Source organism: Thamnophis sirtalis, unplaced genomic scaffold (genome assembly GCF_051295495.1).
Source record: "Thamnophis sirtalis isolate CommonGarterSnake01/CBP01778 unplaced genomic scaffold, rThaSir2_p1.2 scaffold_2, whole genome shotgun sequence".
Taxonomy (NCBI): domain Eukaryota; kingdom Metazoa; phylum Chordata; class Lepidosauria; order Squamata; family Natricidae; genus Thamnophis; species Thamnophis sirtalis.
Window position 1 is genome coordinate 15,079,904 of NW_028261382.1, and position 12,240 is coordinate 15,092,143.

At 43.2% G+C, this 12,240-nt stretch overlaps 1 protein-coding gene across 1 annotated transcript in view; it reads left to right on the forward strand.

The window, feature by feature from the left end:
* The window catches only part of PCSK6 (proprotein convertase subtilisin/kexin type 6), a 132,229-nt gene that overhangs the window by 76,815 nt on the left and 43,174 nt on the right, over positions 1 to 12,240 (forward strand). The window contains exons 10-11 of the mRNA XM_087704317.1: positions 1,779 to 1,882; positions 9,800 to 9,917. Coding sequence (XP_087560443.1) covers positions 1,779 to 1,882; positions 9,800 to 9,917 — 222 coding nt within the window. The remainder of the gene's footprint in view (positions 1 to 1,778; positions 1,883 to 9,799; positions 9,918 to 12,240) is intronic.

The window sequence follows — 12,240 nt, forward strand, 5'->3', positions numbered from 1 at the left end:
CCATCCTATCCATCTAAGTAGATTTTGGCTTTTATGTCCACTTAACACCTTCTGACCTCATCGTTTATTTTCTGTCACTTTGAAGAGTTTGCTTCCAAATTAGCACCCATCATATTTAGCCATTAAAAATGATTGGTTTTGTAATCCAGTTTGCTTGCTTCTTTCATTGATCTGTGGCCTATCTTCCTGTCCATATACCGAAGAGGAATATACTAGAGCAGACAGCTTGAGATAGGGAGGGAGGGAGGGAGGGAGAGAGCAGGGCTTTTTTCGATGTTTTGTACCAACCTTTCTTGAAATTATGAGTTTGAAACTACCTTCAAGGAGTGATGAATGAAAAGATTCTTGAAAGTCCTTTCGGAGTTACCCCTGAGCCACTCGTGAACGTGGCTGCAATGTAATGCTCTTCCGTGGCCGGTTGCATGATGTTTGTTTGCCACAAATCCGCATTCCTCCTCAAAGAAACAATGCAGCGTGTTGTGCGTGGTTCTTCCGCATTGGGCAGCCAAAGCTTTTAAGAGTCTCTGTTTCTACCGACTTCCCTACAAATAGAAAACTGGTCTGTCGGGTTGTGCTTTTTTCAGATTTCTTTTCTTTAAAAAAACAACAACCCACAAGGGCATTTTTATATAAGAGGAAGATTTAGGATGGGAGAATGCAGTCTACCTGTGATGAAGGCCATTCTGCTGTCTCAGGACTGCTTTTATTCCTCTGTAATCAGGACTCCAGCTTAGCTGCAGGAAAGTTGTTTCTCAGCTCACTGACCAGAAGCTTTTAGATAGCTATTGGCTGAAATTGAATAATATTTCTGCCCCGGTGCTTCTCTTTGACGGAATCCTTTGCAGATCTAGAATCTGCAAGACACGACATGAATACTAGATAGATAGATAGATAGATAGATAGATAGATAGATAGATAGATAGATAGATAGATAGATAGATAGATAGATAATGATAGATAGATAGATAGATAGATAGATAGATAGATAGATAGATAGATAATGATAGACAAAGATAGATAGATAGATAGATAGATAGATAGATAGATAGATAGATAGATAGATAATGATAGATAGATAGACAATGATAGATATATAGATAGGTAGGTAGGTAGGTAGGTAGGTAGGTAGATGATAGATAGGTAGGTAGGTAGGTAGGTAGGTAGGTAGGTGATAGATAGATTGATAGATAGGTAGGTAGGTAGGTAGATGATAGATAGATAGGTAGGTAGGTAGGTAGGTAGGTAGGTAGGTAGGTGATATATAGATTGATAGATAGGTAGGTAGGTAGGTAGGTAGGTAGATGATAGATAGGTAGGTAGGTAGGTAGGTAGGTAGGTAGGTAGGTAGATGAAAGATAGAAAGAATTCAAATAATTTAGTAACCGGTTCTCTGTCCTAATGACCAACTCGGTAGATGGGTTCAGGGGTCATATGACTCTGGCATTACCAACTCAATGTCACTCACGTCAATGGGCGCTTTGCCTTAGCTGTTACAATGTAACAAAGGTTACCAGGACAGGCAGTTTCTGTAAGCAGGGCAATCAAGATTAGGCTAGAAACAACACCAGAATGTTTCCTTCCTGCCTTCCTTACAGGATTAGCCCTGTAAAGTGGGGAAAAGACAAAATGAGATTTCTTCCAACAACCAGTTCTCCAAACTGCTTAGAAAGTTAACAACCGGTTCTCCTGAATGGGTGCGGGCCGGCTGAATCCCACCACTGAAGATTTAGAGATATAGAGATATATTGCTCTGTCTTTCCTTGTGTGTTTGTTTTTAGCCCTTTGCTGACATGGCGAGATGTGCAGCACCTGCTTGTGAAAACATCCCGACCAGTTCATCTCTTGGCTCCTGACTGGAAAACAAATGGAGCTGGACGGCGAGGTGAGATTTCTGGCCTGGATGGAGTTGGGTTTCCTTTCGTAAAAAAGGGAAGACAAATGTTCATTGCACTATTGAAAGGGTGTCTGTAGCAATTCGGCTTAGGGGAGCCAAGATAGCATGAACTTCGGGAGCACAGTGGTTAGAGTGCAGTACTGCAGGCTACTTCTGCTGACTGCCGACTGCTTGCAATTTGGTAGTTCGAATCTCATCAGGCTCAAGGTTGACCCAGTCTTCCATCCTTCTGGGGTAGGTTAAATGAGGACCCAGATTGTTGGGGGCAATATGCTGACTCTGTAAACCACTTAGAGAGGGCTACAAAGCATTGTAAAGTGGGATGTAAGTCTAAGTGCTATTGCTATCTTACTCCCTTCCTCCCTTCGTGTGAGATACAACTGATCCTTTTCACAGCATTCCCACAGTCACTTGATAGTGATTGGCAACCAACATCTGCTTACCACACTTCTACATCCCATAGTTATATGATGACCATTTCTGATCTTCCCAGCTGCTTTCTGACAAGCGAAGCCAATGGGGGAAGCCAGTTTTGCTTACCCACTGTATGATACGCCTAAGAGTTACAGTGATCCACTTCACAACATGGGAAACGAAACGAAGTTGAAAAACAGTTTAATTAATTCACACAACCACACAACACAGGATTATATTCTTATACCATAAAAGAAAACATTGAAGAACTAACAGAATCCCACCGTTATTTCCAAAGCTCCTAATAGCCCTCCTGGAGTGTGTGTGTGTGTGTGTGTGTGTGTGTGTGTGTGTGTGTGTGTGTGTGTGTGTGTGTTGGGGGCATGTTTGGGCTTCCCTGAGGTTAGGAACACAAAGGGGATATTTTTTCTTTAGGCAAAAAGACTTCCCAGCCAGCTATTTCAACACAGCTGCCCTGATCCAATTCTCCCCTCCTGCAACAGACTCATTAAACTACTTTTTTTTTTGGTGCAGAAGGGAATTCTATCCACATAGCGCATAATGGTGACTCACTAGGGGGGCGGGGGGGGGAGAATGATTTCTTTTTGCTATGCAATGATGGATGGCATTGTAGCCCGCCAGTGGAACTGGCAGCCGATTCAGACAGTGAGGAGGTTGGGGAGGAACATGGGCCAGTCCTGGAGCCTGGGGAAGCCTCTGATGAGGGCTCTGTGTCAGAGGCAGAGGTGAGGGCAAGGCTGTTTGGTAGTTCTCAACTGCCTTTGGAGCTAGACAGCAGTGAGGCAGAGGAACAGCTGGAGCCTGTTCCCAGTGTGCGCATGTGTAGAGCTGCCAAAAGAAAAGAACAGCTAAAGAACAGGGGTTGACTTGGGAGTAAGGCCACAGGTGGATGATGAATGGCTCTCCCAGAGGAAACAAAAGAGGAGCGAAAGGGGAGTGGAGTTTGCAGGAGACAATTACTTTGCTTAATTGGTTTGTGACTCTCTGAGACTCCTTGCCAAGTTTTGCAGATATCGGCCTGGCAGCTCTCCAAGCCAGAGAAGGTCTGTGACTGTAAATCCTCCCTTGAAAGACTTTGCTGGATGTAAATGAGCATAATTCACAGTCAATTAATAAAAAAAGTTTTTTGTCGGGACAAGGAGTTTGCTTCAGGCTGTTGGGAAGAGTAGGTGAGAACAGATGGGTGGATTGCTTTTTCCACTGAAGAAAGAAAGCAAGGCAAGATTTTTTTAAAAAAACAAAGTAAAATCTAAAACAGGACCCTCCCCCTCCCCAGTCAAAAGAGAGAATCACAATAAAACTTTGACAATGTAGTTACTACTCGATTTTCATGGGGAAATTTACACTTAACAAACTTAACGAACGTTTCCCTTAGCAACGTAAGTTTTTGTCTCAACTATGGTCGTAAGTCAAGGACTACCTGTATATCTAACTCCATATGTAATACATATGCAAACTTTTTTTTTAAAAAAAGGCATTCGTATTCAAATGTTCAGCCCGGAACAACATTATTTTTTCAGATCCTAGATCCACGAAGCGTTGTCAGTAACCCTCTGTGTATAGATGAAAGTTGTTTATTGAGGACATAGTGATAATATCTATTTAAATAGTGACCAGATTTGAATAAACATAACCTTCACTGTATAGGGACGTGGTGGCTCAGTGGATAAGACCCTGTGATTGTCAATCAGAAAGGTCAGCAGTTTGAATCCCTAGCACTGCGTAACAGAGTGAGCTCCCGTTACTTGTCTCAACTTCTGCCAACCTAGCAGTTCGAAAGCACATAAAAAACGGCAAGTAAAAAGATAGGAACCGCCTTTGGTGGGAAGGGAACAGTGTTCCATGCACCTTTGGCATTGAATCATGCCGGCCACATGACCACGGAGACGTCTTCAGTCAGCGTTGGCTCTTCGGTTTTGAAATGGAGATGAGCACCGCCCCCTAGGGTCGGGAATGACTAGTACATATGTGCGAGGGGAACCTTTACCTTAATCTTCACTGTAAAACACAATTGCGTTTTTTAGAGCTCTTTGTTGTATTAAAAGTCATTTGCAACTCTTTTTAAGCACTGCTGAGGCAGTGAAGTAAGTATTATAATTTCCCAGGGTTTTGTAATAACAAGCCTGGCTACTAATAACAGGAATCGGTTTGGTTTCTTACAAGTCTTTGGAAATTGGAACAATAAACCCAAAGCAGGATTTTTTGTGAAACAATTGGAGATTTCCCCCCATTTCTTCAGAAACGTCCCTGTTTACAAACCAATGTAAACATCTTCCAGTGGTTTAGAGACATAGAATTACAAAATTGTAGAGTTGAAAGCAATCCTAAGGATTACCCACTTCATTGCACTTTATACATAGTATTGTAGGCTGGAAGGGGCCTTGGAAGCCTTATTGTCAAACCCCCTTCAAAAAGAATTATACTATCCATGAAAAGTGGTTATTTAACCTCTTCTTAGGGATGTGGTGGCTCAGTGGCTAAGACTCTGAGCTTGTCAATCAGAAGATTGGCAGTTCAGCAGTTTGAATCCCTAGTGCCTCGTAATGGCGTGAGCTCCCATTACTTGTCCCAGCTTCTGCCAACCTAGCAGTTCGAAAGCATATAAAAATGCAAGTAGAAAAATAGGATCCACCTTTGATGGGAAAGAACAGTGTTCCATGAGCCTTCGGCCTTTAGTCATGCCAGCAACATGACCATAGAGACAATGCTGGCTCTTTGGCTTAGAAACGGAGATGAGTACCTCCCGTAGAACCGGAAATGACTAGCACAAATGTGCGAGGGAACCTTTACCTTAACCTCATACAAACTTCCAAAATAGAGAAAACTACAGCTTCTGCAAGAAGACTGCTCCATTTCTGTACATACGTGATCATTAGGAAGAATGGTAAAAGGAATGGCAGTAGGAAAACTAATGGAAAGAGGAAAAACATTGCCTGTAAAGAGGTGCCAACTTTCTTCTAATCTTATGAGCACAAATTAGAAAGATGCTAATTTATAGAATGCAATTTTAGCAGAGTGTCCCCTGAAGAATTATCTTCCCAGTCAGTTATTGACGATGTTGCTGAAATATATTTGAAAGGAATTCTGGTCCATTCAGAGTTCCAACATGATTAGTTAATTCTTTTCTCTTTGAATGCTAGCATGTTAACAGATAACAGATTAACAGAGTTGGAAGGGACCTTATAGGTCATCTAGTCCAACCCCTCGCTCAAGCAGGAGACCCTATTTCTGACAAATGGCAGTCACTGGAAGCTTTTCTTGAAAGTCTCCAGTGATGAAGCTCCCACAACTTCCGAAGGCAACTTCTGTTCCATGCATTGATTGTTTTCACTGTCAGAAAATTTCTCCTTATTTCCAGGTTGAATCTCTCCTTGGTCAGTTTCCATCCATTATTCCTTGTCTTCGGAAAACAGCTTGACCCCTTCCTCTCTGTGGCAGCCCCTCAAATACTGGAAGACTGCTATCATGTCTTTGCGACAGAGAATAAAACCTGTATATAGTTTTTTTAATAAAAAAAAATACTTCAACTTCAGCGCCCTTGACTGCAGGTTGAGCTCACATTATAAAAAAAACCAAGACAAATACAACACAAAAAATAGAAACCCAAGGGAAATAAACAACATGGCATATCCGGACTACTATAGCCAAACACATGTGACATATGGCAAACATATCTAACAACGGGGTTCCATCCAACCTACCCCAAAGTCTGGGAGAACAACCAGATCTTTTAGGATTTCTGGAATGTCAGCTGAGTAGGAAACATCTGGATCTTTGGGGGGGGGGGGGCTTATTCCAGAAGGCAGGCACCACAGCAGAGAATACATTGCTGCTTACTTGTTTTCACTCTTTAAAACAGGGATCCTCGCTTCCAAAAAACTTTGCGGTTGGGACAAAAACAGAATGGCCCATAATTAACTCTGAACCATACATTTAAATAAAATTACACTAAATGTAAAACATGTCATTAGTCTGACTACTCTCTGTGTATTTAATAAGATTTCCTTCCGTGACTTTAAAAATTACCATTTGGCGGGAACATCTGGTTACAGAAGGCTGTAACGAACGCTTTTGAAGGGGTCTCTAAGGGCACCCCCTTTGGTTTTAAAGCCAGCCGAAGAAATTGCAAATGTTTTTACTGCTGCAGCTCTGAACAGAACAGAATAACAGAGTTGGAAGGGACCTTGGAGATCTTCTAGTTTAATCCCCTGCTTATGCAGGAAACCCTACACCACTTCAGACAAATGGTTGTTCAATATCTTCTTAGAAACTTCCAGTGTTGGAGCATTCACAACTTCAGGAAGCAAGTTGTTCCACTGGTGAATTGTTCTGTCAGGAAATTTCTCCTCAGTTCTAGATTGCTTCTCTCCTTGATTAGTTTCCACCCATTGCTTCTTGTCCTGCCCTCAGGTGCTTTGGAGAATAGCTTGACCCCTCTTCTTTGTGGCATCCGCTGAGATATTGGAACACTTTATGCTCTGTGCATAAAAAGCATTATCGAGTCAAGCACATTTCCAATGAGAGGAGTCTGTTCTGACCCAGGCTTCCTTAACAAGCATGAAGCAGAGTCTTGGTCCTGGCAAAACTTCTTATATTTACACAACTGTGAATTCCTTTCATTCAGTCAGCAAGGCTTTAGCAAACAGTCTTTCAAAGGAATATTTATCAACACGAACCTTATCTCGTTTGAAGAGCTGCCAAATAACTAGTTTCCAAACGCAAGGCAACACTTGGCACAGAATCTCATATCGTCACAAACAGAACTTTCCACTCTTGAAACGACCGAAGGAATGAATTGTTTCCTGCAAAAGCCCACTCCCCATTTGCTCCTCTTTTGTTTCCTATGGGAGGAGCCAATCACCTCCAAGATGTGGCTTTACTCCCAAGCTGACTCTGATTTCTTAGTTGTTCTTGTCTTCTGGAAGCTCTGCGCATGTGCATGCTCGGAGCAGGCTCCAGCTGTTCCTCTGCCTCGCTGCTGTCTAGCTCCCTCTGTGCCTCTGACGCAGAGCCCTTGTCTGAACTTTTCTCAGGCCTCAAGATGGGCCCATGTTCCTCCCCAACCTCCTCACTGTCTGACTCTGCTGCCAACTCTGTTGGCCACCAGCGGGCCACAAGCTGTGTGTACAAATTCCCTCTTTTTAGTCCCCAGGAGTTACGGTGCTTCAACTCATTTGCATTTCACCCTAAAACTCGGGCTCACCATCTTGAATTCCTTGGAGGCTTCTGATTAGAATAGCACTCCCCTCCTCCTCCCTTACCCCCGCTGATATTTCGGGAATTAGAAGGCCAGCTCGGAATCCCCACAGGTTTTGGCAGCCAGAGAGGACTTGAGCATCCGTGATATGTTGTAGACCTACCAAGAATCCTTCATCCTTCTGAGTCCTGCTAATCCTCTTAGAGCCCGGCTTTAATCGGGAGATATTTACAAGCGCTCGTCTGTTTCAGCAGGCAAAAATCTTAGGCAAAAATAGCATTCGGGAGAAGGCTTAACTTTCACCGAATTGATTTCTCTAACTCGGTCTGAGAAATTTCTCTGCTTCCCCTCCCCCCCTCTCTTTTTGTTTTTTTTTCCCCCTTTGGCTTTAGTTTTTGCTGGAACCTTGATGCTGTCCAGGTTCAGAATAAGCTGTTGTCAAAATTACCTTCTGCCTCCTGTGTTTATTTTAGAGCGACTTTGCAGTAATCCTTTAGTTAAAACTATTGCAGGCTTCCGAACGAGAATAGCCTGTTGCTCCTGGATTTTTCTATGACGAATGGAAGCAGATGTGCCTGTACATACACGCAGACAGAGAGTTGGGCTTATGGGTGCCCAGGAAAGAATTTTGCAAATGTTTTCTAATGGATGGCATAGGCATGATTGTGCTACCCTGTTTCCCTGAAAGACAGACCTCCCCGGATAATAAGCCCAATTGGGCTTTTGAGTGCATGCGCTGAAATAAACCCTGCCCCGAAAATAAGCCCTCCATGAAAATATTGCAACACAGCAGCAGCTATGAGGTGACCATGCTCACTGCCTCCTGCACCTCAAAAATAATAAGAGCTTCCCGAAAATAAGGCCAAGCGCTTATTTTTTTTGGGGGGGGGGTTCAAAAGAAAATAAGACCCTGTCTTATTTTCATGGAAACACGGTATGTTGTATTACAAGAAAAAAAATGAAAATTCTCCAGGGTTTTTGGTTTTGTTTATCTTTAACATAAAGGAACATGACCAAAACAAGACATGAATTCAGTTTAAGCAACAGAGGAGTTTCTGTGCATAAGGGCAGTTTAGATTAGAACCTGAATGTCTCCGCTTCTAGTTCGACACTATCACTACTGGCTTTGGGCTTTGGCAGAGAATTTAAGCAGTTGGACTTCCAGCAGGTCTAGATGAGACATGTTTAAGAATTGCTGACTCATTCAGTATATGAACATCCAAAATAAATGATAGTAGTCAGCTCAGCTGTTCAGAAAGAACAGCAACAACAATAACAATATCCCCAATTATGAGTCACCTGGCAATATATTCACAAGGTCATATGTATATTTTAAAAGTGTGCAAATGAGAGAGAGAGAGAGAGAGAGAGTGGGAGGGAAAGGAGGGAGGGGGGAAAGAGAAGAGAAAGAGGAGAGAAGAGAAGAGAAGGAAGATGGGAATAGAGGAGAGGAAAGGAGAGAATTGAAAGAAGAGAGAGGAGAGAAGGAAGATGAGAGGAGAAAATATGAGAGGAGAGAAGAGGGGAGAGAAGGAAGATGAGAAGAGGGGAGAGAAGAGGGGAGAGGAGAGAAAGAAGATGAGAGGAGAGAAGATGAAATGAGAGGAGAGAAGAGGGGAGGAGAGGAGGAGAGGAAAGAAAGAAGATGGGAGGGGAGAGGAGAGGAGAGAAAGAATATGAAAGGAGAGGAGAGAAGAGAGGGCAGAGGAGAGGAACACCAAGGATTGGCATAGTTCAATTCAGGGCTACATATATTCCTTCCCATTGGGTTCCTCATTTTCTTCATTTTTAACTTTTCTTGCTATCATATGGTCAATTCAATTTGTTTTGCATAGAGGTGGCAAATCAGAGGCCCTTTAGATATTGTTGAACTCATTCTCCATTGGCCAGGCTAACTGAGGATGCTGGAATTGTAATACATTAACATCTGAAGGGTGCAGGTTGCATATTAAATGTTGAGGATAGGGTGTCCCCCCCTTTATTGTTTATCAAGATGACTTGCCAGAGATTGAGCTACCGTACAAATACAGATGATTGCGTGTGGGGAAGAAAGAAAAACCTTGAAACCAGAGCGATATGGAAAATCGGGACGCCCAAAGGAAAAGGATCAAAGAGAACATCTATAGAAAGGGACTCCGTTGAAAGGCTGTGTGCAAAGCTCTCGCATATTTGCAGATGAAATCCTTTCTTTACAAAATTGTGAAAAAAATAATAATTGTGTGGGGGTTTTTCCCCAATAAACCAGTGAATCTCTGAGACACTTTTCTTTCCAGTTAGCCATTTGTATGGATTTGGCCTGGTAGATGCAGAATCTCTGGTGGTGGAAGCCAAGAGATGGAAGACTGTTCCTGCCCAGCACATCTGCGTGGGAACCTCAAATAAGAAGCCTTGGTGAGTGTCCTGAGAGTGCTCACATCTGGATGGATTGACTCTTTGACTGATTCTTGGCCATGATGTCAGTGCCGAGTATCCTCCGCTCAGTGTGACTGTGGGGTCCCATATCAAACTGTAGATCAGATTGTGACTGGCTGTAAATCAAGGGCATAACCAGGGTAATGGAAAGGGGAGAAGGAAAGAGGAGGGAGGAAGCATGGTGTGAAGCAAACCAGTGGTGGGTTCGGACTGGTTTGAACTGGTTCAGACCGGTTTGGCCGAACCAGTAGTGGTCTGGTTGTCTGGATCGCTGGAATTGGCAGCGACCCAGGCCTGCCACACCCCCAAACTGGTTCCCCGGGCAGCGCCGACAGTGGTGCCATCTTGTTTTTTGGTTCTGCACATGTGCAGAATGATTTTAATTGTACTGTGCATGCGTGTGCAGCGCACATCAAGCGCCCGCATGCACGAAGCAGCACATGAGCGAACCGGCAGTAGTGCCACCCAAACCCACCTCTGAAGCAAATGTATCATCAACTTTTAAGGACCCCATGATCCCTTGCGGGGTGGAATCCTGGCAACTGAATGGAGCTGAGTATTTACTGGCCAAATGCCCTTCCTGTCGCCAGTGCGGAGTTTTGTTCAGCAGATATATTCTCATTGTGCCCAGAGAGAGAAATGTCTGCCTCTCCCTAGGATCGATCTCACAGCCTCCTGATTGTGAGTCAGGAGCTCCATCTCTAGGCCACCACACCACCCATGTGAAGTAAACATATACCTGCACTAAACACTTTTACCTTGCAGTGTTTTGCTTGAAGGTCTCAATTGTCCGTCATGAAAACTGACATGACCTGGAAAAACTGCAGGCTCTTTTAAATACACACCTGCATCGAGACAGCTGGAAATATACTAGCAAGAGATGGAATGCCACACAACTTTGTCCCTTGTGGGTTTTAACTCAAACGCAGCATCTGAAATTCCCTGGGCATGGGACTGCTTTATTATGAGGTTGCTTTGGCTTGTTCCTTGCAAGACTATGCACACAGATATGTCCCTAAATCTTCTCAAGCTTTTCCCCAACTCTTTTGTTGTTGTTGTTGCTGCTGCTGCTGCTGCTGCTGTTGTTTTGATTCTTGGTTCCTTCTAAAAGTTTCTTTTCTCCTGATTTAATTTGGCGTGGCTTTTCTGATGACAAACCGTTCTAATTACCAACCTGTGCAAAACTTTTTCTGAAACCCCAGAGATGGCTGAAAGTTAATTCACTTTGGCCTTTGCTCGTAATTCCATGCACGTACAAACAATTCTCCTCCTCCTGTTCTGGGGTGAGGATTCACAAAGGAAAATATTATTAGATGTAGCTAAACAGTCTTCTGGTTTTACACTAAGACTGCATAAATGATTTCCACTGCCTGTTTTAGAATCAGTGCAGTGAAATAGTTATGCCTTTGTAACCATGAAACTTCGACTCAATCTCCCTGTTTAAGCCCACTCTACTTCATGCTAGAGGTGTTGTGAATGCACAAGTAAGAAAGGACCATGACCTCTCGGAAAAGGAGAAAAACTGAATGGATAGTAAGCATTTGATAACAATTCCTTACTTATAAAGGGACAAGAATTGCTTTCTTTGCATGACACAGAATATACATTAACATGGGAATAGAAAGACGGAAAGTAACTAAAATAAAACACATGCTCACCCCATCTAAATATTTGATGTTCATTTGTATCTCCAGAGCAGCTGTATGACTATATGCACATGCACACACATGCTGTGCCATGCATTATTAAATAAATGACTTCAGCATGTACATTTCACCTCTGATTTCACCTGTGATGTTTTGGAGACATTGGCAGAAACACATCCAGATTTGTGGGGTTTCACACCTGCCCTTAGTTTCATAGTTCACCAGGAGACAATATTAGTTCTCTTCGTCATCAAGTTTCCCCTCCGCAATTGTTTCCCTTCCTCGAACGCTTCCAATTTGTGCAGCTGTGCAGTTCCCAGAGTTGTCGATTCGGTCCCTCCACACCCTTTAGACCAGTGTTTCTCAACCTTGGTGACTTTAAGTCCTGTGGACTTCAACTCCCAGAATTCCCCAGCCAGCTATGGGAGTTGAAGTCCACAGGACTTAAAGTCACCAAGGTTGAGAAACACTGCTTTAGACATTTGGGTGGGGTGCTGGCTACCTTGATTACTTAGCCATCGTCTTTCTATGATTGGACTCAGACAGGTAGAGATCTTCTATAGAGCCATGGGAAAAGAAGGTGGCATAAGGCTCAGTTTAAGACTCTATGAAGGCAACTGGATCAATGGTTTATATGAGCTTCTATTTAAGCTTGG